Source organism: Tachypleus tridentatus, chromosome 9 (assembly GCF_004210375.1).
Source record: "Tachypleus tridentatus isolate NWPU-2018 chromosome 9, ASM421037v1, whole genome shotgun sequence".
NCBI classification, from domain to species: Eukaryota; Metazoa; Arthropoda; class Merostomata; order Xiphosura; family Limulidae; genus Tachypleus; species Tachypleus tridentatus.
In genome coordinates, this window is record NC_134833.1 from 138166643 (window position 1) to 138191784 (window position 25142).

General features: G+C 34.0%; 2 protein-coding genes across 2 annotated transcripts in view; both read right to left on the bottom strand.

Annotated features, from left to right (window-relative positions):
• Positions 1–1576: 1576 nt before the first annotated feature.
• On the bottom strand, positions 1577–17981 carry LOC143226485 (uncharacterized). Its single transcript, XM_076457506.1, has 3 exons — positions 17962–17981; positions 4182–4253; positions 1577–3016 (listed from the first exon to the last, which is right to left on the bottom strand). The coding sequence occupies exons 2-3, from the start codon at positions 4234–4236 to the stop codon at positions 1827–1829; spliced, it is 1245 nt and encodes a 414-aa protein (XP_076313621.1). The 5' UTR covers positions 4237–4253; positions 17962–17981; the 3' UTR covers positions 1577–1826.
• Positions 17982–20135: 2154 nt separating this feature from the next.
• Positions 20136–25142, bottom strand: part of LOC143226484 (uncharacterized) — a 34836-nt gene continuing 29829 nt past the window's right edge. The window contains exon 7 of the mRNA XM_076457505.1: positions 20136–24874. Within this exon, the coding sequence (XP_076313620.1) occupies positions 23876–24874 (999 nt within the window). The 3' untranslated portion in view covers positions 20136–23875. The remainder of the gene's footprint in view (positions 24875–25142) is intronic.

Here is a 25142-nt window from a genome sequence, read left to right on the forward strand (position 1 = left end):
CTAACCACCTGGCCATATCGGGCTAATATCTGAAGTAATTTTGTCCTATCCGAAAGTAATTAGATACACTAGTTTTATTCTTTTCAATTGCATACTCTGAACTTAGTTGCCTTTTCTCCTTTACAAAAAATCTGAAAAACGGAGTAATGTGTAAACTAGTTGCATTACTACAAAACTGCATTGGTAAAAAAACTACTTGAAGAGATGGAGATATAAGGCCAAGTATGGAGGGTGCAGTCTAAACAAATTTGAAGTTCCTGCATTTTGAACAATATTAAAACTTTTCTGTACATATATATATATATATATATAGACACACACTTCATATTACAATGTTTACTTGAGCCATAACAAACCAGTTTCTAGTATCATTTTATAGCACGTGGGCAACATGTGAGGCTGACATGTTGGCTCATGTTATCCTGGCCACTGTACAAATAATCGTAATAATTAATGGAGGAAACAACTGTCAAAACTATTTAGAAGCATTGCATGGCACGTGGGACAAAGTTTATAGTCATGCAACCTTAGATAGTAAATAACCAAATAAAGTTTTCGTGGTGAAATTGTTTCGCAAATGCTCCTTCGTACAATTCAAATCTTTATACGGGGTGTTCGGAAAGTCACTGTGCACTTATATATTTATTAACAGACATGCTTCAATATAGAATACAGAGCATAAATATGAATGACGATTATAAACAATGTTGAAAGTGACCCTCGTTGGCATCAATACAGGCTTGGATCCTTATTTTGTTTCTAAACACCTCTGTCAATTGCTGGCTTGAAATAGACTGAATGAAATATAACAACATATGATTACAAAACTGCACAGTGACTTACCGAACACCCTGTAATTTAAAAAAATGTACGACGCATTGGTATCGCTATCCACTAAAACTGTTCAATATAGGCTTGAATATTGGCTATGACAAAGCAGTTCGTAGTAAAAATATTTTAGGAGCAAAATCAGTCACACTAATTTCGGGGAATTCTACCCCTCATCAGTAACCCTATAAAAAGACAATTAGGGACGGCTTGCGGAGGTAGCCTTTATATAAGGTAAAATTAAAGTTTTCCTTTATATCTAGGATTATTCTTTTCAACAATACATAATGGAGATAAAACGTTCGTGAATAATGACTCAAAATATTTATGAAAGATACATGTGTGTTGTGTATATTTTATTTCCACACAATGTCATAGCAGGGATATGTGTGTGTAGCCTTCCTAATTTGGAACTGACAGACTAAAGAGAACACAGCTAGTTAATAGTACCTACCTCCGCAAGCCGTCCCTAATTTGGAACTGATAGATCACAGGGAAGAAAAGTATTCGACAACACCCACCACAGACTGTTGAGTTACTCTAATAGAATAATGCGATTTGATAGTTTAGTTTTATATTACGTTCTCAAGACTTCATGCGGGAAGCAATTTTGCTGCAATTGAAACTGAACTATGGGCCTTCGGATTCAAAATCCGAAAATTCGACACGTTAACCACTCGGTCACTCCTGGATTATGCAATTATGTAGAGACTTTCTATTTAAATCACGTTTAACCAACTTTAAAATAATAGTGTAGAAATACTTTTTATTAACAAATAAGTATTAAACTATTACAGAAATACATTGGGTACTGTGCACATTCACAGAGGCTCAGATGTTACTACCAGAAATATCTTTAATAACCAACAAAAATACTGTCAAAAATTGATGTATTATATTTAAATAAAGTATTTGCATCAGAAAACGCCGTTAATGCTTGTAGCAATGAGAAATGTGTTACAGTCTAAATCTTGTTGCTGAAATGAAACTTTACTCGGTTACATCTGTTGAAGATATTCAATAAAGGCCAGTCGTATTTGATCGAATACTAGTCTTACTATTGTATTCTTAATAATAAACCTGAACCATGGGCTACTACTCAAAAACTGCATCAAACGTGATTGACTTAGTACAGTTATATTTACTTTTCCTGTATCAGTCAAGTCGAATCTCTGCAAAACAGGCGTTCCAGCGCCACTTATAGCAACTTGGACTTGTATTAGTAATGTCGACAATGTCGCTTTTATTTCCTGAGAGAGCCACTTACCAAAAAAGTAGAATCGACTGCATTGTTCAAACTGAACATTTGAAACTGAGAGATTGAAAAGAGCGATATCCGTTGTATTACATGAGACTTCGGCATCTCCGACTCTCTGGATCTTTGAAAAACCGGATAGTTGTCCGTTATTCACTAAAATAAAAATCAACTGAAATCGGCCGGTACGGATGGGATCTGAATCATTCAGAATGTCCTTCACACTTTTTATTAGTTGATTCAAGAAGGCGAGTGTTGAGTTACAGAGTGGTCCTGTTGAGTTGATAAGTCCATTAGTTTGTATTTTTTTAAAATTTTCACTAAAATGGACAATTGTAGCATTTTCTAATAAAAGTTGAAGGTCAGGTATCAGAGAAATAATAAGGGTTTTTAAGATATGTGAATTAATTTCTGATCTAAAGTGCGAAATGATCATTTCATTTAAGCCTGATGGTGTACCCATCAGAATATCGAAAGAGAAAGTAACGTTGTCGCCAAAATTCCATGCACTGGAAACGTTTGTCAAAGTCCACAAATTACTTGGAGTTTTCACTACGGTAAATTTTACCCGAACGCTGATGTCAGCAGGTTGTGCAATGAAACCCCCAACAAAAGTAAAGTTTGGTAAAAGGGGACTAATTCTTCCAGCAATCTGACCCGTTCCATTGATGTCAAGTTTAGGGTAAGATAAAATTATTTCTCCTTTTGTTATGGATTCGTTAACGAGTTGAATATCCTTTACTTCGAAAGAATTAAGTCCTATTATTTTTACGGCAGACAGTGTAGTGTTGATGTTTTTAACTCCTCCAGCAGTAATTGTGAAATCCAAGTCTGCAACATACAAAGGATCTGGAAGGTTCGAGACAGATTCCTTTAGACTTTCAATCAATATATCATTTAGCTTTTCGGTAGAGACTATTTGGGTAGATGCGTCTGCTGAAAAATAAAATAACCAATAACAAATGTATCAATCACTTTTTTATCTTCACAAAAACTTTTATAAGTGTTTTCCTCACAATGGATGTTTTATTGTAATAAACACATTAAAGTGAAATACAAAATAAAACAAAAACAACAGCGATAAATACCCTGAACACCAAACCCATAAAATACTTGGATAAAATTAATTTTCGAAACTTCTTTTACAACAAGAACGTATCTGGAACGTTCTTTTTCAAAATTAAACTGCCAAATATTTTGTTAAACAATATGGTTTTGTATAATTTCGACTATAGTTATTATGAATGATTAACTTCGACAGTGAACTATAATAGATGAGTGTATAAGAGTTGAAATTGTAGTTTTAGCTCTGACTGGAATAAGTTTTGCTATCGATTCAAATTTCTTCAATTCTGAGCTAGGTCTGATAGGTTTTATTAATAATACGAGTTACTGCGATTCTGAATTAGGCCTGGTATATCTTTTTTTTTTTAATAATAATAATACGAGTTACTCATTTCAGAACTACATCTGGTGTAGGTTTAGTTACTAAATGAGCTAAAATAGTCCTGAACTCGGTCTGGTATAAATTTTGTAACGATACTAGTTACTCATTATTGAACTGGTTTGGTATATATCAATATATGTTTTTTTATCGATACGAACATTCCGTGTTTCGTTATTGTTAGGCACAAATATAGGCAATGGGCTGTCTGAGCTCTGCCTCCCACATAAAGCTTCTTCGTGTATTGCCTCTCATTGGTATAGCGGTATGTCTTCGGACTTCGAACGTAAGAAACCAGGTTTAGATAACCGTGGTGGCGGAGTACAGAGAGCCCGTTGTGTAGCTTTGTGGTTAATTACAAACAAACGTATTGCATTATCCCTCATAATATTAGATATGATTTACATAAAAATCAACTCGTTACATTGAATATATACAAAGTTCCGGGTTTATATATTGAGAAGGAGGACTTATTTATTTATTTAACTTGGTTTAGCTATTTTTTAAATATATGTTTCGACATCATAAAATCACTCACTAACTCCCATAGCTGTTAGTAAATTAGAAAAAAAATATCTTCCTTACCCAATAATTTTACTGAAAGGTTTTTGGTTTTTTTTACATAATTAATAAAAGAAGCAGTAATAAACTTACCTATTCCAAACCAAACCAAAACCACAGTAGCGATAGATTTAGCTACAAGCTTCATTGTCAAATGTTTTGTAACTATGGGAGAAAAAAAACAACATAATCGTTCTATTTACATGATTATGATTCAACACAATTTATTATAAAAACACAATTATTTTAGGGAATTTTCGAGAACGGTTTTAGAAAAAACTGTAATTTTAGGCTTGCTGGAAATAAATAGTTATCTCAAGTTTTCAGAAAAAGTTTGGTTTTTAGAAGATAATTCAAACGTTGATGAGCCAACTATTTGAGATAAGACAAAAAAGAGAGGAGTAAAGAAGTTGATTTTCAGTCAAATATCAATTTACCGTGCAATCGAACTGTTCCTAAAATTTAACTATTGTATTTCCTCCTTTATTATGGATCCTAGAATCAAGTGCTGGTTAGAACAAAAGTAAGTTGAGCAAGAACAGTTATATAAAATACAAAACAGAACTGTTGTAAAAGTTGAAAAATAAATTTACGTCTTGACCAAACGGGTCTGGCATGGCCAGGTGGTTAAGGCACTCGACTCGTAATCTGAGGGTCACAGGTTCGAATCCCCGTCAAATCAAACATGCTCGCCCTTTCAGCCGTGGGGGCGTTATAATGTTACGATCAATCCCACTATTCGTTGGTAAGAGAGTAGCACAATAGTTGGCGGTGGGTGGTGATGACTAGTTGCCTTCCCTCTACTCTTACACTGCAAAATTAGGGACGGCTAGCGCAGTTAGCTCTCGTGTAGCTTTGCGCGAAATTCAAAACAAACTTGACCAAATTACTGACGCCATTAGAATTAATTTGCCCCATAAGCGTGATTTCTTTTTTCTCTTTCAGGAATTTTAATCATCTTTGCACATTTTGGCAAAATGTGAAATGTATTCAGTTACCACCCAGAAATCCGATACGTTAAGAGATCACAAGACCAGTCAGTGATTGTACAAATTACTTTCTAATGAGATACACAACTGATTCGTTAAACAGAAAATGTATTCAAAACTACAGGAGGTTTTGTGAAATGCTCGCTAACAGGCGCTAAGTTTTACAGTGGCTGAGAACATGCAAAACATATAAAGCATTAAAATCCACGAGCCAACAACGTTTTATAATACACAGTAAAAATCTTTCTTTAAACCGATCAACAGTTGTAAAATTACTTTACGTGAAACCACGTTGAAACAGGTAGTGACCATTGGTCTTTCCTATAAAACGTTATTAATTTGTGGGTTTTAATATTTTAAATATATAAATTAATTGTTTTAATTTTCACTTTTTAATAACATAAAGCATTGTTTGCATTAGTAAATGCAATGAGATATACAAAGTGAGGCACAGAATCAACATGATGAAAATGAAATAACTATCAACTTACCTTAGTTGTACATTACAGTATCTACGACTCTGTTTAATCTGGCGGACAGCTGATTTTTATAGGTTTCCGCACATCTAGAAAAGACGCAACCACATTTTCTAATACAAAAATATGTGTAAATCGTTACAAAATCCTTTACTTACATTAAACGTGACTTAGCAAGTAAATATTTCACCAGGTATGCATTAATTTGCAGGAAGCACGCTTTAGATCGTTTACATCAATTTCACAAGATTGAAGCCGGGAAATATGTAACAATACGTATTAGCATTTATTATGCGTTTGAAAATTATAATCTCTGTTTTTGTTCTAACATTCTGCCCACTGAAAAGCATAAAACAGTATTTTAACACTACTGCGAAAGGCAAGTTGGGATTTTTGCTGGTTAACGAATATTTTGATTTGGTAATACTTTATGAACGTGCATATAATTCGGAAAATAATAAAAAAAATACTGAACCAACAGACTGTTAACGTTAGTCACTGAGGATGTGTAATTTCGTTTCTTTTCATTACTGTGTAACTTTTTTTTTGGGGAGGCACTATTCGAAACTGTGTATAATTATGCCAACATACAACCAATCTTGTGAAAGTATAATCCGATTATAGTTGTTAAATTTCTGTGACTCAATGATTTTTCTGAAACGGAAGTTTTATTTCATAATGTTTCTGACGTAATCAAATTCTTATCCTTTGAATGTTTTATGTATACAATAATGTAAGATTTTGTTCCTCTCGTATCTTATTAGTATAGAATTGAAGTTTAAATTCTAAACCCGAACAAAGAATTTATGTGCTTATACACATTTTGACTTGTTAATATTTGCAACTATAATCATCAAATTGAATGGCTCAATACATTTCTAAAATGGCTCAACTTGCAATTTTTTACCATTACTGATAATGATAGCAAACGAAGTTAGTCGATCCTAGTTTTGAAGTACCTAATACAGGAAGGGCAGTCAATGTGTGTGTGTGTGTGTGTCTATAGCACTGTTGACTAGAACAGCTTTTGTACCGTTATCACAACATGACACGCGCACCCACAGCAAGCCTCAGCTTGACTTCTAGACCCGCTGTCATGTTAAATGTCTCAAGATGCTTACTTGCCTTCTTGGTCCACTTCTGTGTGGTGGACGAGCATGTGATTAATCTCATCTGTAATGGCGAAGTCTTTTACATCAGAACGAAAGCAAATGAAAGTTTGGCCATTCATTCAACTCGTGTTTTGTTGTTGATCTTGGAAAGAGACACACAGGTGTTTAACTGGACTGTTCTAATTCCTTAAATTTATTGGCTATTCTTAAGAGTGAAAATGATTTCATCAGCAGAACACTTCTGTTTCACACAGTCTAATATTTGTGAAAAACATTATAGTATGTACGAATCTTTCCCGACGTTTATCAACGTGGCAAAGCCTAACGTGAGGGTGAGTGACTTTTTAGTGATGCATTCAAAGATGGGGTTACCGTTGACTGGTTATAACTAGAGAACGTCTCCAACAAGCAGTACATTCCCATCACTGAAGCACTCATCACTGCCAAAGAGTTCTTCCAGTCTCAAGTGTAAATAGGTCAAATTCAGATTGGAAACCATGAATACCTCGTCAACAATAATCATTTAAGTTGTCTAAGAGTGGTATTTAAAGCATTTTGAGAAATATTTGGCAGTGGTCAGTCGCCTGCAGTTTTGCCCCGTGCTCTATGGAAAGTTAATATACTGAAAGCTGCTAAGTCTGTAGGAACAGTGACGGCACAAGTGAGATATTTTGCTGATAAAATAACAGCAACTACAACTTTAATAACTTCAAGTAAAAAGATCTCCCAGTGCCCTTAAGGTATTGCGGTGTTCCATGTTTGTGCTACTCTTTCTTTCAGCAGAAAGGTTCAACTTTACAAAGAACCTAACCCTTGACAGCCATAGTAAGGAAGAAAGAGTGGAATTTAAAGGAGAGTTGAACACTGACACTGGGTCTTATGTGCACAGTTTTCTTGATGTTACACTTTGAAACTGAAAGAATACCATTGACCTTTTTCTCAAATACTGAGTGACGTCAGTCGACTTATACTCTGCACAAGTAGAGGTGAGAAACAAAGTTGGAGGACCATGGTCGGTTGCAGTACTTTTCAGTTTACTCTGTCTAAGGAAATAATACTATTTAGAGCCTCTTACCCTCAAATAATTGTCACGGATTTTAGGCTTACAATAGTTGCATATTTAAAGCTATTTACTAAATTTTACAAAAGGTTTGCTTCCATACTTGACTGCCTAGGTTTTGAGACAGAACTCTTGCCATCTGAAGGGCCCTTTAGATGCCCTCATCTGCGTCACAGCTGATAAGTACTCGACAATTTTCTGTGTCCATAACTCTCATTAATATTGTAAAATCACTTTTACTCAGTGCTGTGTCAATCAATCTAACGTACAAGAGACTGATTAAAGTCTCATACAAGTGTCACAAAAACTAACACAGCACTGGATGGCTCAACACTCGAGTATTCGCAGTTTACCAGTACATTCACCATTGTAGCTCAACGAAAGATGACCAAGACAGACAACCAACATTTCTATACCATCAGATTCACCAGTTTTACCATGATTGTACTGAAGAATGCAAACCTATGTTTATTGACAAGACTGACATCATACTGTCACTAAAGAGGTCATTTGGTCAATTCATTAAATTTGTTAACCATGTGTCACAAATATTGTGATAAGGATTGCCTTATAAATTACCACCATTTCTGCCAACACACACTTTCCATTTTCTTCAATGGGTAGAGCCCAGTTTCTTTTTACATGATGGTAAGCCGCATCATAAAAGAAAGGCTCAGTGGAAGGAGTGTGCCTGTGTTTTCGTAGTATCTCTCTTCATTGATAGTATTGGCTTTGATCACCTTCAAACTAATAACATATCATCACTTTGTTTCCTATAAACGTAAAAAGTCTTTGCCAGTATTTGCTAGGTGCAAGTTTTTAAACAGCTCTTTTTAACAATTTGGCTAGTCATTACCACCCACCACCAATTCTTGGGCTACTTTTTTACCAAATAATAGTTGGATTGATCGTAACATTATGACGTCCCTGTGGCTGAGAGGGCGAGCATGTTTGGTGGGAGAGGGTTTCAAACCCGTGACCCTCATATTGCGTGCAAAGTGCCCTAACCACTTGGTCATGTCAGACCAGATTGAGAAATAAATAAATGGTGAAAACTAGAGGAGAGAGATATGTAAAGTTAAAATGATAGATAGAAGGGTAGGCGAAGGAAGACAAAGTAAGTTGAAGATATTTGAGAAAGAAAACAGTGAATGTAATATAGGCGAAGAAAGAGTGGAGCAGTATATGAAAAAGCTGCAGTGACAGATTTACATCTAAGAAGAAAACAGAGAAATAAGATATTCTGAGGAAACTTCTGTTGTTCTAATAAAAGACATCGTTAACTCGCTTGTACGAAAACATTCAAACTAAACTGTTTTTATCACCACGATACCATATCAAGTAAAGTTAGTACTGTGATAGAATCGAATGTAGTGCGTTTAAATAAAAACTAAATCTCTAATGTCACTATAAACACAACAGATAAGCTATACACATTGGTTTCATATGAGTTTCTGTTTTTGGCATTAAAATAATCTCAAAATACATAAGAACACATAAAAAACTAAAGAAAATATATCATCAGTCGTTTAAGTTAAACAAAATGCTTTTACAGATTCATCTTAATAACTGTATCTTTAATCCTTGTAATTATTTAGAAGACACATTTTAATCCAAAATCACAGAACTTACTGTCTTTTCATTATTGAAATTAAAACGTCTCAGCAAGTTGTTCCATAAAATCTATCAAGATATATTCATTCTATTAAAAATAATAATTATAAGTTCTTGGGTTTCTTTTTGAACTTTCATGTTAATCATTAACCCTAAGAGAAAAATAGTATGACAATGAGACATCTTTTTATTACAGATCCTAAAGATATTCTGAAGAATTTCTACTTAAAGTATTTATATATTGTTTGAAAAATTTATTTCTAATTACATTCTAAACAATTTTTACCAAACTAAAACCTAGATAAATCCTCCATTATGATGCATGGAAGAAAAGTAGATTAATTATAAATATAAAAAAAAATTTTAATTTTTTTGAAAAAGTGGGAGATCATGAGTACTATACAAGATCAATGGAGTTGATCAAATGAAAAAACTGGTAAATAAAAAAAACTATCTAAAGGGTATTGGATTATTTTATGAGTCGAACAAATAAATAACAGATGGTTTTTAATTATAATAAATGCAAAATAATGCATTTAGGATATCTCAATCTGAATTATAAGTATACTTTTAATGGTAACAACTTTACTAACGTTATGGAAAAAACATTTTAGTGTCCTGGTTGATCAGTCTCTTAAGCTATCCAAGCAATGTGGTGTAGCTAGAGGCATAAAAATAGGATTTTAGGCTGTACCAAAAGAAATACCGAATTCTAGTTTAAAGGGGATATAATATCACTGTATAGGTCAATGGTTTAGTCACATTTGGAGTATTATATTTAGCCTTGGGCTCCTTACCTCGGAAAGGAAATTGAATTCTTGAAAAGGGTTTATTTAACGGAAGGCTACTATGAGGTACATGAAATAAAAACGTTACCAATTGAAAATAGGTTAAAAGATCTCTTTGCTGTTTTTATTCTCAGAAGAAGAATTAGAATGAATATCACCAATATGTTTAAAATCGTCAAGGTTTTTTTTTTTTTCAAATCAAATACCAACTTTTACCACATAGCACCATCTCGTGATCAATTTGAAATCTAGTTATGGTTTTAAATTTATGAGGTTAAAACCTTTCAAATGATATGATTGATCATTCTCAAGATCTACTAGCTAATGTATTTTAATCTTATCGAATAAAATTTCAATTTAAGGGTAAGCTAGTAGAGATCCTGATCAGTTGTAAAATGGAATAGGGCAAACGCACGCCGAGCACTTGGTATCACTGATGCACAAATATGTAGTTAATAAAAAAGATAAAAAGGGACTCATAGATTTATTTACTTTAATTATGCATAAAATAATATAATGTGCCACAGCTACCGGGGATTCCTCTTTGTTTTTCTTATTTAATGGTGAGATGGTAAGACTGGATTACACAAATGTAAATTTTGGCAGGGAAGAAGTTATCTTTAGCTAAGACAGCTTTATTTTTCTAAGAGGATGGTTGACCTCTGGTACAGGTTGCCTTCAGATGTGGTGGGTGCAGTTAATTTAAGGAAAAGCTTGAAAAATACAGAGACCTGAAATGGTTTTATTGTCTTGCACTTTATATATTTTATGCAGTAATTTCTGTATGCTGAGTTCGAAAATGATATCCATTCATTTCCATCACTTACAGATTTGTTACAAAACGCCATACATACTTTTAGATAAGTGAATAATTTTAATTGAAATCTGATCACATTTTGTTATGTTTAAAATATTGACAACCACTGGCTACAAATTTCTCTAGACCAACCGTGACGTGAGTCTTATCAGTCGTATTAGACCCAAATGAAACACACCGCTAGAATATAAATGGTTAACAGGTTGCACGATGTGTCGTTTTCGGACAGTATTTGTTTGCGTATACTTTTGACAACATTTTTCTTTTGACTATTACTTAATCGTTGCTATGGTAACAAAAGATTGTGTAAATGATCCAAACATATATATTTTTTTATATCTTCAGTAAAGAAACAAAGACAAAATATTACACGATTCGTCAATAAAGTTTAGTGCACGCATTTTTGAATAAAACTTGGAGACTAAGACAAATCACGGGTTCCACATAATATTTTCATCGTTTGTGTCGAATAGTTGAGAGAATGAACTACAGGTAAGAAAAAGTCTTTGCTTCTTGAAATTCCAGTGGTCTGGCGTGTGCCTAAAATCCACGGAGATGATTGTTATTTTTGCTTACGTAACATACAAGACTACAACACTTGAAATAAAATGGAAATGTCCTATTCAAATATTCAATCTCTATAATATCTGGTGCTCATGGACCTGATATACCCATACTTACTCCACTGGAGACACGGCCTGGCATGGCCAAGCGTGTTAAGGTGTGCGGCTCGTAATCTGAGGGTCGCGGGTTCGCATCCCCGTATGTCAAACATGCTCGCCCTTTCAGCCGTGGGGACGTTATAAAGCGACGGTCAATCCCACTATTCGTTGGCGAAAGAGTAGCCCAAGAGTTGGCGGTGGGTGGTGATGACTAGCTGCCTTCCCTCAAGTCTTACACTGCTTAATTAGGGACGGCTAGCACAGATAGCCCTCGAGTAGCTTTGTGCGAAATTCCAAAACAAACAAACAAACAAACAAGGTGAAAGAAAAAATTCGAAGTGATCGACGATTAACTATCCGCGAAATTGTTGGCGAACTGGACATTTCCTTTGGATCGTGTCAGGCGATTTTAACTGAAAAATTCTGCATGCGTTGAATGTCTGCAAAATTCGTTCCAAGGCTGTTGACAGATGACCAAAAATTTCACCGTCGAAAAGTGTGCAAGAATCTGAAAAGAAGGCTAGAAATCGTTCCTAATTTCATTAACGTCATTATTACTGGTGATGAGTCTTGGGTATATAGTTATGACCCTGAAACGAAACTTCGGTCATTCTAGTGTAAGTCTCCATCATCGTGACGTCCGAAAAATGCATGACAGTCTCGATGTTGATAGTGATTTTTGACGTTCAAGGTACTGTTCATCATGAATTCATACCTCATTGCCAGACAGTTAGCCACATGAATTCGTACCTCACTGTCAGACAGTTAACCACATGAATCTGTACCTCATTGCCAGACAGTTAACCACATGAATCCGTACCTCATTACCAGGCAGTTAACCACATGAATCCGTACTTCATGGCCAGACAGTTAACCACATGAATTCGTACCTCATGGCCAGACAGTTAACCAGGCCTTAATTCCATTGAGGGAGAAAGTTAGAAGAAACCGCCACAAGCTGTGACAGAATGGTCACTGGTTTTTCACCATGACTACGCGCCTTCACACACTGCTGTGTCTGTTCAAGTATTTTGGAGAAAAAAACATCCCTGTAATACTACTAGATCTTGCCCCGTGTGATTTTTTTCCTGTTCCCAAAAATAAAAATTAAGTTGAAAGGAGAGAGATTTGATGACTTTCCAGCCATCCTTAATAATGTGGTTTGGTTTGAATTTTCACGCAAAGCTACACGAGGGCTATCTGCGCTAGCCGTCCCTAATTTAGCAGTGTAAGACAAGAAGGAAGGCAGCTAGTCATCACCGCCCACCACCAACTCTTAAGCTACTCTTTTACCAACAAATAATGGGATCGATCGTAACATTATAACGTCCCCACGGCTGAAAAGGGCGAGTATGTGTGGTGTGATGGGGATTCGAACCCGCGACCCTAGGATTACAAGTCAGTCAAGTGCCTTGACCACCTGGCCATGCCGGGCCGTATTTCTTTTGTTAACAAACATAATAATAATAAAATGTTAATTTTGGAAAACGATATAATAATTTGATAAAAAATTCTGGAAAATCTGTTATTAAAACCAAAGCAACTTTATAAAGTTCAAATTCGAAGGTCTGTGATATATGAATGGTAAAAGCTGGCTTTCATTTTTCTTAAGGTTTTAGTTTAATCTAGTGGATAGGACAGCCAAGATAGACCAGAAGGTCCATCATTGCCCTTTAATGTGATGTTATCACATCCACATTGCTTCAAATCATTATAACCGAAAAAGTCCTAACGATATCAGAAATTATGCTAACAAAATTAAAACTTGATTCACTTATTTTTCAGTTATACTCTGATTAAACGTAACGTCACAAGTTCTACCTAATTATACAATGGAAATGTCACACCCAACTGCATCCTAAGTATACCCTAAAAACTCTCACCTAACCTCCAGATAACTAACGTCCAACTACATCCTGCATAACTTCTAACTGCACAATGAACAGCTTATAGCTAACTACAACACATCCTAAAATATCCTGCCTGAGAAAACTCTGAATAACCCCTACCTAACTACATCCTACATAACTCTTACCTAATGATGCCCAAAACAACTACCATTGAACTGTACCTTAAATAACTATTTACTTAATTATAATCAACAACTTCCTGTCTAATTTAAGTGTACCCCTGCATAATTCCTAACTACACTTAATAAAGCCTATACCCTTAACAACTCCTATCCAACTACATCTTGAATAACTCGTTATCTACAGATTGAATACATTCTATCTAACTACATCCTGAATAATTCTAAGATAACTATACCTACTTAACTATATATACCTGAATAAGTCCTGTCTAATTTCACCATGAATAGCTCTCGTCTAATAACAATCTGTATTTTTATATTAGATAAATAAGGATGAATTTAGTAGCTGTTTGAAACGCAACAGTCTTACAGCTTCTTCAAGTTTTTTATTTGCTCTATACACTACCAAAAATTGGGGTAAAAAGAAATTATCAAGGAAACAATTGTTATGTCTGCCACATAAAATAATTTTGTGTACATACTTTAAATTCATTAATATTTGTAAGAACTAACGAAACATTGATAAAAGAGTGTATGTGTGCAACCACAAACATATTTAAACATTAAAATGTTGTTTTCTTCACAATGGGCTATTCCCACACTGTCCACCATAGAGAATTGAACCAGATTTTAGCAATGCATGTTGAAAACTTACTACTAACCCATAATGGAATTAAATAAGGTGTGTTGGCACAATAAAAAACATCATCTGTGTCCATATTACAAAGGCTAATCTTCATATGTGTTAATTTTTTTAATACTCTGAATTCAAAGTAATTCCTTATTACATCCTTTATCCAAAATTTCTATATCTGATAAGTAGTTATCCTTTTGTGGCAACTAGTTTTTAAAGTCATAAAACCAGGACACACTCTGACTTCATATCTTGAGACTAGATCCCCCATTTTTAGGAAAAATTATAAACAAGTATCATCAAGTGAAAAAGATATTTACGTTATAGATACATCTCTGATAAGATATTTACGTTATAGATACATCTCTGATAAGATATTTACGTTATAGATACATCTCTGATAAGATATTTACGTTATAGATACATCTCTGATAAGATATTTACGTTATAGATACATCTCTGATAAGATATTTACGTTATAGATACATCTCTGATAAGATATTTACGTTATAGATACATCTCTGATAAGATATTTACGTTATAGATACATCTCTGATGAGTGAATATTTTCAAGTAGCTTCTAGTTTACCAGTAATTTTGTTGTAAAATTCTGAACAACTGTCATTCTTGCTTACTCTTGATGTAAATCAAATAAATGCAAAAATCAAACTGGCTGTAAACAGTACATGTCATTTGCTCTCAACTGTCTCTTCATTTTAGCATTTGTAGTTGTATTCTCAGTAAAGTATGCAATAATGACAAGATGTCAGCTCTGCAGTTTGTCTTATAGCCAACTTCATAGGAGGAAGCAAATAATATACTATGCCATTACAAGCTGTGTGGAAAATATTCTAGTCAATTAAAAAAAATTGTACTTGTTTATTCATGGGTTTCAGAGGTTGAAACTACTAAATACAAGAATAAAAAAGGTTTAAGGTTACAGACAAAAATGAAAACCAGGACACTCAGGTATCCCAGACAGTGGGGTACCAAGACAAGATTCAAAAACCTTGGGCCCATTTTGGTCACCATATTTTTTAACATAAAGATTTGATTGATTTATGAATTTTAAAATTGTGACTTATTGAGATCAACTTACTCTATGGATAGGCTATCAGTGTTTTCCTTTTTATATGCTAGACACTTTTCTTTCATATATATATATATATATATGTGTGTTGTAATAATACACATTAAAACTTCAGATTTTCATATTTTAGAAATACAACTTGGATTTTTCTTATAAAAATCTATAACTACCTGTTGTATTTATTCCTGTAAATAAGTATTTTATTACTGAAAGATCATTAATTCTTGCCTAAATACTACTGGTAAAGTTATGGCTATTTGATATCACATCCTTGTCATGGTTAGCAGCCTATGTCTAACATTTACTTTTTTTATTATTATTAATATGAAAAACCATTATGTACATTTCTTTGCTTATATTTTAGAATCTTCAGACATCTAAGAAAGACTATATGATGGTAGTGACTGGGAAATCATCCTGGTTCTGTTTGTTAGAAATGCTGGTGTTAACTACCTGTCTAGTTCTTCCTATTTAGATCTTGAAACAAATATTTTAACAATTTTAAGTAAGAATCCACTTTTTACTTATTTCCACGGTAAGTTGACTGAAGTGTGATCAGTGAGGTCAAACAGAAGGCTCATTTTTATTTTTCTTCCATGTTGTTCATATCCCATATAGACATACAATCTTATATGTTTATTATATTCTTCAATTATGACTTTTGTTTCTCCAATGTACTGGGGTCCACATCCACAAGGGATGTTGCAAATAATGTTTTTTCTCCACTGAGTCATCAGGTGTTTACCAACTGCAATCATATTATGCTGTGGATCAACAAAACTACTCTGACTTTATTCTGTTTATCAAGATTCTGTATATTTTTTTTGTGTCTGCCTTCATTTTCTTCTTTATTGAGTGTTCAAGGCATCCATTGTGAAGAAGTATTGTCAAGATATGTTTTGTTTAGCAATGGGCAAGGCATGGTACAGTAAAGTAGTTCTCAAATTTTTCAGGCTTGTTTGCAACTGTTTTTCAATTACACAGATGTATGATTTAGTAAGAAACCTGACAGCAGAAAATTAATATTTTTAATACCTACTTATTAATAAGGGAAAGGATGTAATTTTTTGTCTGGCACAATTGAAGAATATGAGGTACTTTGTTTTTTACTTCAATGGAATAAGTACACAGATGGTGAGAAAAGAACTGAAGAGAGTAGAGTGGACATGTATGCAAGAACTTCAAATTAGGTTTGTTACAAACCTTATAAATTTTACAATAATATTTTGCTTACCACCACAATTAGCTCAACATATTACTGGTGGTATATGTATACTTTTGGGTTTAAGATTCTTCTACAGTAGGTGTCTCTGTCCTTTTGGCAATAAATTCAATGAAAAATGAACAGCATGTTTTCACTTGCTTTAAAAATAATATAAACTGCTGGTCAAAATCTTAAGGCCAATGAACATAAAAGAAAAATATGCATTTTGCATTGTTAGAACTCAACCAATTATTTGAGTAGAGCTTTGAAAGATAAAAATAAGAAAAGGGAAAATAAAAATGAAAAACTTTTTTAGCATTTAATAGGGAAAATGTGAATACTATGAAATTAGCCTAAATACTAGCTGGTCAAAAGTTTAAAATCATACCAAAGTCCTAAACAGGGTAGGAAATGCCCAACAGAGGCCTCAGTAGTGAGTTGCATGGCCGTCATTGTGAATAACTTCAAACATTTGCTTTGGCATGGTCGATATAAGCATTTGCAGAAGGCTGGCTGGAATATTATTCCAAGTGGTAAAGATGAATTCATGGAGATCATGCACTGCTTGGAATTGATGTCCATTTCTATAGACTTCCCTTAATCTGGTTTGATGATTGGCTGGTGTCTTGCCGGACAACCTGTCGAATCCTCCTGCTCAACGCTGGCGAAATTTTCTTGGGCCGACCACTTGAAATTCTCATTCGTATCCCTCAGGGTCTTTTAAGAAATTTGCAACAGCAGTTTTACTATGCCCAATCTCACCAGCTATGGGATGTTGAGATAGACCTCGCTTTTGCAGCTCCACAATTCTGCCACATTCAAACTCTGTCATTTTTTAGCCTTTGCCATGTTTTTATCCAATGTAACACAGGAGATGTCAGTGGGAGATGTTGACAATGCTAATGCTTGAACACAAATGACTAAATTTCATTACATGTTTACTGATTATCACTTCGTTTCAGTATGGTCTTAAATTTTTGACCAGCTGGTATTCAGGCTAATTTCATTGTGTTCACATTTTCCCTATTAAATGATAACAAGGTTTTCTTTTTTTTTTATTTTCCCTTTTCTATTTTCATCTTTCGAAGCTCTACTGAAATAAGTGGTTGAGTCTAACAATGCAAAATGCATATTTTTTCTTTATATTCATTGGCCTTAAGATTTTGGTCAGCAGTGTATATATTTTAACAAGTTAAATGTATGTACAACAAATTCTTCACACTATGAAGGTCACAGACATATCATAAACACTACATATAGTTCTTTTCTTCTTACCAAAAGTCCACTCAGGCCTATTCAATTGCTTTAGAATTTCAACTGACAAGCCAACCTATCTTTATTTATATCACATTAATATTCTACATATAATTCATTTACAACTGTGGTGCAAGTTACCATGGTCATATACTGCTCTTTTAGTGCTTGTTTAGTCTTTTTTATTTTATAAGTCCCCTGTTCCTTTTGTCAAGGTGTTCTCAGACAGGTTTAACTGCTTTCAAACCACTCTTTGAAGGAATAAATTATTATTTTTATTTCTACTGTTATTCATACTCCAACATATTAAATGTTATACCTATATCTTTTACTACAGTTAACTTCACACTGAACTTTTCCTTGGCTATAGTTTTACTCTCTTCTCCCGTTGTCTTTGTCTATCTGCCACTTTTTTGCTCATCTCATACTATTTATATGTTTATTATTAAATTATGTGACAGCCCTAATCTCAACATCAATGTTACAAACACAACTTCCAACAATCACCTGCTTTTAACTCTTATAATAAAATACTAAATAGTTATAAAATATTCATTCACAAAATAAATTAGTTAATAATATCTACACTTTTATATCACGACAGGGCAAGTTCATGTTTCAACCATTTAATCTTATTATTAAAAGATTGTCATAATGTGCTAAGTAAACAATATACTCACAGATATGATGATGGTAACCACACTGCTAATACCAGTCACCTTAAATAAGTAATATCAACCACCTACCCTCACATTGTAATATCCTTATACCACGTGCAGAGCAAAGGAGAACTGTTTAAGTTATGAATAACTGGATTATTATTTCCCAAATTCCTATCATGAAAGAAACAAGTAGCTGTTAAAATTTGTTTCCACTCCGTTTCACTTGTCTATAAGTGGTTGTTTGTTCTACACATTTCTAGAGAGTTCTATCATTTTAAAGTTGTGTGCAGATATCTTTAGTTAGAATGTTAGTGAATAGGATTTGCACGTTGAAGTGACATTATCAGGTTCATGAAGACATTTATGGTCATGCAGTAAAAACACTTTAGTACAAAATGTTTTAAAATTCTTTGTGGTGCTTTTACTGTAATTCATTTGTATGTTATGATGTACAATGGATCTGGAATTCTAGTCTAAGATGACTTCTCAGCTTACAATAATTTCTACACATAAGTATTCCTTTTATAACTTCTTACTTGTTAATAATACAGGACAATTCTTTAAATTACTAGTAGAGATTGTAATGTGATGTGTAGATACTACATAATACCTCATTCTCAGTATACTTTTAATTCATACAAATTTTTTCTGAAGTTCTAAAAACGAAGTAATTACATAAGGGTCATTCATTTACTTATTGGAATACATTTTAAACATACACATGCAATAATTATTGATTTGATTTATACATCTATGCACTTATACTCTTTCATAAAAAAAAAAGGGCTACCATGCAGTTGTGAGTACAAAGAAAATGAATTTCAAGCTGCTTCCCACACCCAAGGTATAAAAAGTTCATATGGATATTATCAACCTATCTTGGTTAAAGATGGATAATAAAGCTTTAAAGTTCAATATTTAAATGACCAAGGTGTATAAAAATTGTTTTCAATTATGGCAAAATATCTTTTTTATTAGTCTTTTATTAATATATGCCTTAATAATTCATTTAAAATACTATATTTATTCCTGATTCATTATCAACATACAGAATGCTAGACATTTTGTAATGTTGGTGGAACTGGATGAGATCCATACCATGAAGATAAATAGTTGCTTTTCTTACAGACACATTATATTTTTCATAGCATATTTGTAGGATAAGAAAACTGAAAAGAGAGTAAGGAGAAATCCTAAGTAATTAAAAATTTATATTCTGGAAATATGAGCATTTCTCACTTTCCAGGGGGCGTTGTGTGTCAAGTAATACATCATGCAAACTACACTAGTCCTTCACCTACAGCTATTAGACATACTTCAGCAACTGTTGTTTTCATACATCTTAGTTATTTTGGAGTTCTGTGTACCACACAAAATTAGCATATACTTTTAAAGTATGGTCTTATGAGTAGTATATATGTGAAAAATTTTTATATTTCTAGATAGTTTGGTATTTCTTATTATCAATCTGATGCAATATATGGGCTAAATGAACATGTTGGAAATCCCAATTCAGATATAGCTATCTAGGTCCACTGATAATCTTCAGAAAGGAAAGGTGACCACTCTAATAAGATGTTCAGCAGAATAAATATTGAAGAGGCAGTTGGAATTCCTTACATGAATGAGTTGAAGAAAAACGACTGGATACAATTTTACAATAACACAAAAATAATGTTTATTAATTCTGATACATAAGAGAACAAATAAAAAAAAATGCTCTCAATTTGTGCACAAAGTAAGAGACAGTACTACTCTTATCTGTTTAAAGCACTAGTTGAATCTGGATAAGATTGAAATAATTAATTACATTGTATTATGAACCAACATTTCATGTAATTGTTTGCTGGTTTTATCATTCAATTTATAGAGATTCTCTCATAGTAAAACTTGGTATTGTGAAGAAATGGGTTGTGAACATGAAGAGGGAAAGTTGTATCCTGAGAAAGTGTGTTGCACTCTGTTCCAATAACTCTGAAGAGGAATGCTTTGATCACACAGGTATAACTACCAGGCTACCTCCCAATGTTGTTCCAATAACTTATCAATTTGCAGATCATCTCAAAAAATCAGAGAGTAATTACATAACTTATTAAGATATTAAATAATTTGTTTAAATTAGTACAATTATTGAGATTATAGAAACTAATACATTCTCATAATGTAAGTAATACATATATATTTCATATTCATTTTCAGCATGCAAAACCTTGAATATTCCCAGCAGTATGTCAGGTTTCTCCTGCAAACTCTTCTCTACACCAGAACTGACAACAGATGAACCAACCATTTCCATCCCAAAGAAGCAACTAGAGCACAAATACAACAAGAAAGTTCACAAACTCTGAAAAGAAAACTGGGTCAAGCAGAGGACAAATTTGCTCATATGAAGAAAAACTTATATTTGTACAATCAAAGTACAAGAAGACTACATAAGTGGGTTATTTCTTTCAAAACAGTTGTCAAATCTTTGAATAACAAACAATTGATATCTGATAAGAATGAAATACTGGAAAGGACATTCACTGAAGTTCCACTGGCAGTAATCAAGATGTTATTCCAACAACAGAATGGCTGAGTAACTTGTAAGAATTATCTGGTCATACTAAGATCATTCACTCTAATACTACAATTCTATTCAACTAAGGCTTAATCATATATTCAATTTGGCACTGCCCTCTTAATCATAGGTTTGTATAAAGGGGTGAATGGTGAAACAGAATTCATTGAGAAAACATTTTGTTCATTGAATCACAATACAAAGGAGGCCAAATCCAAAGGCCAGAATATTGTACGTGCCCTTATGATAGATAAAATGGCCATAAATGTGAAATGAGACAGAAAATGATCTATTAGTTACCTCTGTATAGGGACAAATACAGAAGATGATTTCACTCCAATAACAAGTGAAGCTCTTGTTTTCATAGTAGTGGGATTGAACAGTAATTGAAAAGTTCCATGTGCACATTTCTTTCTGAAGGGTATGTTAGTTATGGGACTTGCTAACCTGATAAAGCAATGCCTCATGAAGTTACACAATGCTGGAGTTAAGAGTGTGTCTGACATGTGATGGATCATCTATTCATTCCACAATTTAGAAGTTGGGAACTTTACTAAAAGCACTCAATAGCATTCCATATTTTCCACATCTAATAGACCAGTCCACCAAACTGTATGTCATATGGTAAAGCTCACTAAAAACACCCTTGCCATGGTAGCATACTCAAAAATGATAACAATTATGGTCATTCTTCAAGGAGTTACATAAGTTACAAAAGGGCAAAGGACTGCACTTGAGTAAGAAATTGAACTCAGCACATGTAATGTGATACAAACAGAAAATGAAAATAAATCTTGCTGCTCAAACTTTGAGTTCCTATGTAGTAGATGCTATTAAATTCTGTGTGAATGATTTGATGCAACAGTCAAGTTTATTTGCAGTTTTGATAAGTATTTTGACATCCTAAACTCAAGAATTCCAACTGAAAAGGGTAAGAAGGTGCCCTTTTGAGCTCCTTTCCTAGATGTTGCTTATTGGAGTAGAAAAACTCCAATTTTCATTTCATAATTACAATAATAAGTGTAACTACCAGGTACAACAAGTTAAAACACCTACCAATATACAAGATGAGTCAGGATCACCTTGTGCTTTTCTTCATGATGGTTTGATCAGCAAAAGGGTGTAACAACAATCCAATGGTTTGCCAATTTGTTGCTGCCTACACACACCTTCTGATGAGACACAAGTCAAGAGTTCCAACAGTAACTGTGAAGCACCAGATAACACCAGATCAAAAAGATAGGAGTGGAATGATAAGTGCTTCTTACAGTGTCATTATGGTGTGTGAAGAGAAAGAGAAGTGGTTACAACAGTTATTGAAGGTGAATGAACCATAAGCATAAAATGTGGTACCAACAATTATCACAGTGGTCCTACACCAACTATGATGTACAACAGTCTTCAACTCTTTGTCAGATCACATGTTTGATACAAACCCAGAGAATAACCATGTATTCAATGTGTGTCACCCTGTTACTGCAAAATAAGAATGCACCATATCACTAGAATGTACACACAGAAAATTACTGGTGATAATGTTTGGATATAGTTTTCAAAGTTAGTGTTGTTTCAGCACTAGATAATATGTTATGGTAGAAATTTTAATCAAATCATTCTGGTCAGGTATCTGGATGGATAAGTTTAGTGTTGTGTGTATTACATACAAATTATGTTGATGTCCTGCATTATGTTGTTTTATATATGTATACTGAAATTTGTTGATATAGAATAAATATGGCATACAAGTCCAAGTAAAGACAGGTCAAAAATGTTGGACTGTTAATTTTATTAGAGTTACCCATTAAAATCTAATCTGAAATAGTATAATAGATTAGTTCCCCATTTACATGACAGCAAAAATTCAAATAACTCAAACTGCAAGCCAGCATGCCAATACATTTAAGAAAAATGAGCTTAGTATTTTTTGTTAAATCTTCTCCACAGCATCACAAACTTAGCATCAATGTAGAGTGGGTCCATGCACCTGTAACACACATGATTGTTTTGGAAGCTGTAACATGGGAGACAAAGAGAGCCTGCCAGCTTTAGTTTTCAGGCCCAAGCCAACCAGAGTACATGATCCAGGTTATACATATAAATCAGTGATCACAATAAAAATTAGAAAACAGGTTATAGCATTGAAAAATTAAACATCACTACCACCCATATAACCAAGGGAAAAAAAGGAAAAAAAAATCTTTTAACAACCATTACAATAACAATTACACATTCTGATTTTACAAAGATTTTTTTGACTAACAGCTTTATTGTTACATTTATAAGAAAAGTTATTGTAATACTCATATTACTGTTTTAAGTATTGTCTAACTTTATGTATAGAAACACACCAATACAAATGATTGCTATAATATTTATAAAACGTGTATTACACTAAGGTCACATTAAAGAAAGCCAAAGAATATTTTTAAGGAAACATTTATGCATAGTACTAACTAATCAATTTAAACTATTATGATTTCAAAATAATGTTTTAATAAACTTTGTTCTAACAAATCTGTTATGTTTATGTGTACATATGTACAAGAACCTTTAGACAAAACTAATGTTAATTCTTTTTCAACAACAAGATAAATTAATACAGGTAAATCAAGCTTAGACAGGAAAATGCATTTACAACTACTTGACTGGTTTTATGTCAAGTGTAAAGATGATACTGTAAAGTCAAAATGAAAGCCAGTTTTATACACCTTGATATATAAACATAAATGAAAGTAATAGTATTATAAATTGACAGCAAAGTTCACTATCTTACAAACCAGAAGTTTCAAACATTCATTTTGAGTTCATCAATTTACATGGCAAAAAATATGCCCTAGTAGTATGGATGTCTATATTTTGGGTCAGCTGATCCACGTGGTTGTGGCATCCCTATGTTGGGATTCCCTGGGGGTCTACTCATGGGACGAGGAGGAAGGGGAGCTCTAGCTGGAGGAGGACCCGAACCCCATGGTTGGCAATATGACCCTGATTCTTTGTAGTGTGAGGAAGGCGGATACTGTTGTGGTGGTGGTGGCAGTGTATGTGGAGGTGGTGTAGAGTATGTAGGTGGAGGGTTGTGGTGCACAGGGGGAGGAGGTGCAGAAAACATAGAAGGATTGGACTGATGAATGGGAGGTGGAGGAAGATGGGTGGGCAGTGGACCTGACTGACTAAAATTTTGGGTTGGAGGTGATGCATAAGCTGGTTGTGGTGGTTGAGAATAAGGTGATGGGTTAGGAGCTGGTGGAGGGGGATGTTGGTAATGGTGATGAGGAGGAGGATAGGGACTAGGAGGTGTAGGATGCTGTTGGATGGGTGGTGGTTGAGGAGCTGGAGGAGGTGGAAGTTGCTGAAGTGGTGAAATCACTGGAGTACTGCTATCATCTTGAATAGGTACTGTTATCAGATTTGAACGAGTGGTGACAATAGGGATTGGGCTTGAGTATGATACGTGGGGGTGGTGCCCCATAGTTGTGGTAGGATGTGGATAAGGATGAGATGTTCGTGGAGGTGGAACTGGTGTGGGAATAGGAACAGGAACCTGGTTACGAGGTGGTTCATTAGGATCTCTGTAATCTTGTTGGGCTGGCAAAGGGTGGGGATGAGGATGCTGAGGTTGAGAAACCTGAGTCATGTGTGGAGGTGTGTGAGTGTGATCAGTAGAGCCGAGTGCTCGGATGTCAAGATGAGACGAAGCATGAATCATAGATGTAGCAGTAACAGCAGGAGCTGCTATTGTAGGTGGTGCCATCTGTGTGGGCACAGGAACTGCTGTAGAAATAACTGGAGTTGGAGCTGCTGGAGGTCTAAGATGTCTATGGCTGATGTGTGCCTGTGAAAACAGTTTAAACTGAGCTTGATGTTGTATCCATTAAAAGTTTTTGTTAACAACTAAACAAATCCCACTTCAAAGTTAAGTACTGATAGATCAAAAATATTTTTTTAAGTGGATTAAGTTGTATATTATAGTCTTTAGTACATAAAGACTTCAAGACATTTTACTGGCACTACAATTGTTTTTCTAAAATAACTACTTGCTTCACCTATTTCTACTTCTTCTTCTAAGTGTAATTTGACATGTGGTATCTTCAGGAACTATA

What these genes read in the sequence shown, in the direction of transcription:
- LOC143226485 (XM_076457506.1), bottom strand. Translation starts at nt 4,236, where the DNA reads ATGAAGCTTGTAGCTAAATCTATCGCTACTGTGGTTTTGGTTTGGTTT. An exon ending in TTTGGTTTGGTTTGGAATAG is followed by an intron (nt 3,017 to 4,181) that starts GTAAGTTTATTA and finishes ATTTTTCAGCAG; the next exon opens with ACGCATCTACCCAAATAGTC.